Source organism: Lacerta agilis, chromosome 3, assembly GCF_009819535.1.
Source record: "Lacerta agilis isolate rLacAgi1 chromosome 3, rLacAgi1.pri, whole genome shotgun sequence".
In the NCBI taxonomy this organism is placed as follows: Eukaryota; Metazoa; Chordata; class Lepidosauria; order Squamata; family Lacertidae; genus Lacerta; species Lacerta agilis.
The window spans coordinates 89,875,901-89,881,762 of NC_046314.1; the positions used below are offsets into that span (position 1 = coordinate 89,875,901).

The following is a 5,862-nucleotide window of genomic DNA, read 5'->3' on the forward strand; positions in this document are numbered from 1 at the left end:
CATATTTCCAACTTATTTCTGATTTCCTTCCAGAGCACCTCATAATTATCTTTGAATAAATTTGCGTTTTTTGTACTTAACCAAATACCTAGATACTTGATCTTCTTAACCGTCTCTATTTCCGTTTCCCTTTGAATTTGTTCTAAGTCTTGCCCATTTACATTTTTAACCATCATTTTTGTTTTACGTTTGTTGATTTTTAATCCAGCTAAAGCCCCGAACTCGTTGATTAACTTCAAGGTCTCTCCAATGCATTGCTGCGGCTCTTCAATTGTGATGACAATGTCATCAGCAAAAGCTTTGACTTTATATTCTCTAATTCCATATCTAATACCTTTTATTTGCTCAGCTGTTCTTATCCTTTGTAGTAGAACCTCTAAAGTCAATATAAATAATAAGGGAGAAAGTGGACAACCCTGTCTTGTACCTTTAGAAATATTAAAATTTGGGGTCAAATCATTGTTTACAATTAAACTCGCTTTTTGTTCTTTATATATCGCGTCTATGCCTCTTCTAAATTTAGTACCAAATCCTAATACTTCCAGATTTATTTTCATAAAGGCCCAAGACAGGTTGTCAAACGCTTTCTCAGCGTCCAAAAAAATTAGCGCTGCAGGTTTATTAATCTTCAACTCTAGGTAGTCTATAATATTCAACATTGTTCGTATATTTATTTTTACTTGTCGCTCTGGGAGGAAACCCGCCTGGTCCTGGTGAATGAAGTATGCTAAAATCCTTTTCAATCTTTGGGCCAAGATGTTGGTAAACAGCTTATAATCGTTATTTAATAATGATATTGGCCTGTAGTTCCTTACGTTCGTAAGATCCGCATCTTGTTTTGGAATAAGCGCAATATAGGCCTCTTCCCAGGACCGAGGCACTTGACCTTTTTCCAAAATATTATTCATAACCTCTTTCAATGGGTAAAGTAATTCCTGGCTTAATTGTTTATAATATTTTATTGAAATACCGTCCGGTCCAGGGGCTTTTTCATTTTTCCCTTGTTTTATTGCTTCTAGAATTTCTTCTTCTGTAATCTGCCGTTCTAGTAAATCTTTTTCTTCCTGTTTCAGTGGTCTTAATCTATGTTGCTGTAGATAACATTTCATCTTATCATTTGATTCTTTGGGTGCTTTGTATAATTCCTTATAATAATTAAGAAAGATATTTTTTATCTCTTTTTGTTGGTCAGCTATTACGTTATTTTCAATCAATTTGTTTATCGTATTCTGTACCCTTCTTTTCTTTAATTTCCATGATAGCCATTTTCCTGTCTTATTTGCATTTTCAAAGTTCTTCTGTTTTAATAGCTTTATCCGCCATTCTACTTCCTGATTTATCAAAGTGTTGATTTGTATTTGAAGCAGCTTATAAGTTTGTTTTAATTTTGAATCTGTCGGCTTTTCTGTCATTCGCTTTTCTACTTCCTTTATTTTGAGTAATAATTCTTCTTTATATTTCTCTCTCTTTCTTTTAAGTATAGAACTTTGTTGTATAAAAAAGCCCCTCATGACCGCCTTACTGGCGTCCCAGACCATGTTTATTTCAGTCCCCTTCTCCAAATTTAGTTCAAAATAAGATTTCAACTGTTCTTTAGATTTTTCAAGAATGTCGTTGTCATCTAAAATACTTTCATTTAATCTCCATCTCCACTGTTTGGGTCTTTGAATTTCAAGCTCTAACAAAACCGCATTATGGTCTGATATAGTTTTCGGTAGTATCTCAACCTTTTTAACTTTATTTGTTAATTCTTTAGAAATCCAGATCTGGTCTATCCTGCTCCAGCTTTGATTCGGTTCCGAATAAAACGTAAATTGTTTAACCGTTGGGTTTTTAAATCGCCATATATCTACCAATTCGTTCTGTTCTATTATATGTTCGTAGGCCCTTGGCAATTTCCCCGACTTTATTTTCTGTTTCTTATTTGACCTATCCATTTCCGTTGAGGGGACTCCGTTAAAGTCACCCATTATTATAATTTGATACTCCACATATTCAGTCAGAATTTTTTTTAATTTTTCATAGAATTCAGCTTTTTTCTCGTTTGGGGCATAAATCCCCACTACCAGATATGTTTGGCCTTCCATTTTAACTTCCACTCCTATTATCCTTCCTTCATCATCCTTAAATTTTTGTTGAGCTGAGTGTTTGTTCTTAATATATAGCACCACTCCCCTTTTTTTATTTTGCGGATCGGATGATATGAATTCATTTCCTAATTTATAGTTTTTCAAAACCCTGTTATGTTTCCTAATAATATGAGTTTCTTGCAGGCATATTATGTCTGCGTTGAGTTTATTTAGCACATGTGACACTCTATTCCTCTTGGCCTTGTCGTTCATGCCGTTTGAATTCCATGATATAATTTTGATAGCCATTGTTAACTTTCACTTAAATATTTTTATTTCAAAAATTCAAAAATTAATTTATAACTGTAATTTGTGTCTGTTCTTCTTCAATAATTTCTCCCTCATCCTCATCCTCCTCTTCCCCTTCTTCCTCAGTCCCTTTACGAAGTTCCTTGTATCTTCTTCCAAATTTCTTTAACTCTAGTTCTGACCTTATCTTATGTTTTTTCTCTTTATAATGAAACGATACTCCCTCTGGATACTCCCAACGGAATCTAATTTTCTCTGTACTTAAAATATTGGTTAGCTCTTTGTACCCATTCCTTTTTTTCAAAAAACGATTTGGGATGTCTCTAAACACCACAATTTGCTTTTCATCGATTGTTAACTTGTCTTGTCTAGCTTTGTGTAATATTATATTTCTTAGATCTATTGAATTGAAGGTCACTAGACAGTCTCCAGGATAAGTCTTTTTTGGTCTGTTCTGGTGGGGTGGTGGTCTTATTCTAAAAACATTTGTAACCCCCTGGTCTATTTCTTCTACCTTCATTTCTAACATTTTTGCCAGTTCTGTTATCAACTTAGTTCTAATGTCCTCCCCCTCTTTTTCTGGAATGCCGCGAAATTTTAAGTTTAATGCTTTTTGGTTCATTTCCAAGAAAGCAAGACTGTCTAGTGTACTTTCTTGTATCTTAGAAAGCTCTTCTATCTGTCCTTTCATTTTTTCTCTTTCCTTTTTAATTTCTTTTATCTCTTTTTGTGTTCGTTTTTGCTGTTCCTCTACCACATGTACTTTATTATGTAATTCTTTCATTTGTCCAGATAAGTCAGCAGCTAAGTCTGCCAATTTTTCTCCTATGTTTTTTTCGCTTTCCTTTACTGTCTCTTTAACCTCTCGCCTTATTTCCCTTATTTCTGCCAAGATTTTTGCTAATTCTCCTTCCCCTTCTATATCTGGTTTAGAGGATCTTCTATCTGCCGGGGTGGTTATTTTCTGAGCTTTATGAGCCATACTTGAGACTTTGTAGCCACCCACTTACTGCTTGCTTGAACTTCCCTAGCTCTTCCTCTTTCCTGATAAGCTCTAAGAAGCTATACTTCCACCTTTATGTTTCCACTTGTAACACCATATAGCCCAATACTTTCAGTAACTTCACAAAGCTAGGCAGCAACTTATACAACTTATACAGTACAATACAGTCTTAAATTTTTCCACAATTTTCCATATCAGTTGCTTGCTAAATACCTTTGCAGTCTCTCTACTTCGTCAATCCCACTTCCAGAAGTTTAAACAGAAATAAACATATCTTAAAGCTCATATACTTTTCAGGTCACATACGTCCGCACCAGTTTCTGCAGGGGGGGGGATGTTGTTTCCCTTGGCTAATTCTTAGTGCAGTCAAAAAAGAAGGAGAGAAAGAACACCTTAGCACCTCTCCAAATCGTCGTTCTCAATTCTTAAACCGTCCGTTTTATCCAGAAACGTAACACTGTTGCAGCAATGCGTAACTTAGTTCAAACTTTTTTTATACCTTTGTGAACATTTCCCTTGGGAGACAAGACAGTCAGGTTTTGGATGAGGAAACAAAGTATATCCAGTAATTTTTCGTATCGTCAATAATGTTCAATAATGTTCAATAATCCTTGCTCCTACACCAGCCGGTGTCATCTCCTCACGCTGTTCCTCCCACAGCCCTTCCTCTGCAGCTGGTTTAATCAACACACTCAGGGCGTTTAGCTCCGTGCGCCATTTTCCGACATCTTCCGAAAGAACTCCCTTAACCAAAAACAAAACAGTTTTTCCCCTCCAGCTCCTTGCTGTATAAATCGAAATTATTTGCAAAAGCTAGTCCAAGCAGCACGGCCAGGAATAAAATTTAAGCCCCAGGAAATTTTACCGCTCTTCCTGAGGAGCTCGAGGCTTCGCTTTGTAGGCTAGAGTACTCCCAGCGCTCACGACTCCATCCTGCGCCTCCCGGACCCTCTTGACGGTCCGGTGTTTCGCCAGGAGAGTCGCCACGAACGCAGTGGGAATTTCGAGTACCAGAGATTATTCTCTCTGGGTTGGAGGGTTGCGGCGCCTTCGCAAACCTCTGTATAGCCTTCCAAAGCTCAGGACGCCTTAGCAGCGGTCAGTCCTGCGCTCCTTCCCGGGCGGCGGCAAAACCGGAAGTCTTTTTTTTTTTTTTTTTTTTTTTTTAAAGACCAGCTGTAATTTTATTGTGTCAATAGTAGAAACTGGCATCATTCAAACCATCTCTTTACATAGGCTTAGGGGGTGGTCTTGGTGCAGCACCAGCAGGCCTGAACCGGGGTGGAGGGGTACGGTCCTTCCGGGCCTCACGGGAACGGTTCCTCACCACCTTGCTGTGGATGGCACAGCTAACACAATAGTGAAGCTTCACATAGAGTTTGGGCAGCACGTATGAGTCAAACACACTTGCTTCTGAGATATCTCGGACTGCAGCTGCTTCTACTATGTTTCGGATGACGAACTTCTTAATTGCCTTGTCCTTTGGGACGCAGCGGGCACAGTTGGTACAGCGAATAGGCTGGACATGTCCCCGGCCCTTCTTGGCACGGCCATTATTCCTTCTCTTCTTAGTCATTTCGGCGCTCAAGAAGAGGCGAAAGATCTTTATTGTTCTGGTCATGAAGCCAATCTCTTTACGTTTTGCGTTTGCTTAAATCTGAGTTTACCAAGTTTAAGCATCCTTTAGGTTTGTCAGTTTGATTGGATGGCTCCCGAGGCAACTGGAGACAAGAAGACAATGTTTTAAACGAGAGACGAAAGGAAAATGTGTCAAAATTGCACAGTTAGGATTTTGATATCAGGGTTTGATGTCAGCATGTGATGTTTGAATTTGGCACTGAAATTTAATATCAGAACGGGTAACAGCACGCAGGTCCAGGCAAGCTGTTTAACGGCATGGGGGAAGCCTCCCCCCTCTGTTAAATGCAGGGGTGGAGGAAGGGGGTGGGTGCGTCCCGTCCCAGGTTTCATCACTGAGGGGGGTGACATTCGGTGCGCCGCCCGCGACTCCCAAGCCTACCCCAAGCCTACTTGGGGAAAGGGGCAGAGCTGTGCCACCTTGCCGGTGGCCTTCCCCCTTCGTTTTGACAGCTTGGGGAAGGTTTGGGAGTTGCGGGTGGGCAGCGCGCCATTGCCCCCTGCTCCTGGAGTGCTTCCAGGGGAGGGGGAAGCCTCCCCTGAGCTGTCAAAAGGAAGAGGGAAGGGAGGAAGGCTGCCCACCCAGGAAGCAGCCTGCCATGGGTGGCTCACTCCACCCCCCATGAATGGTCTGCTCTGACCCCTGGGCGTCTTGCCCCCTGGGACACTCGCCGTGGGTGGTGCCCCCTGAGCATCTCACCCCGCCCCCTTGGGACGCTCGCCCTGCCCCATGGCCCCGCCCCCTGGGTGCACAGCATATGTGCCCCTTTGGGTGCCGGAGCAGCTAGCTCCGCCTCTGGTTAAATGTACCTGCAGTGAGGTTTAACCGAGGCCCTTCACACG

General features: G+C 40.9%; 1 protein-coding gene across 1 annotated transcript; it reads right to left on the reverse strand.

Annotated features, from left to right (window-relative positions):
* Positions 1-4,523: 4,523 nt before the first annotated feature.
* LOC117044200 (40S ribosomal protein S26) lies at positions 4,524-4,977 on the reverse strand. Its single transcript, XM_033144727.1, has one exon. The coding sequence runs from the start codon at positions 4,955-4,957 to the stop codon at positions 4,610-4,612; it is 348 nt and encodes a 115-aa protein (XP_033000618.1). The 5' UTR covers positions 4,958-4,977; the 3' UTR covers positions 4,524-4,609.
* Between the last annotated feature and the right edge of the window lie 885 nt (positions 4,978-5,862).

What these genes read in the sequence shown, in the direction of transcription:
- LOC117044200 (XM_033144727.1), bottom strand. Translation starts at nt 4,957, where the DNA reads ATGACTAAGAAGAGAAGGAATAATGGCCGTGCCAAGAAGGGCCGGGGA.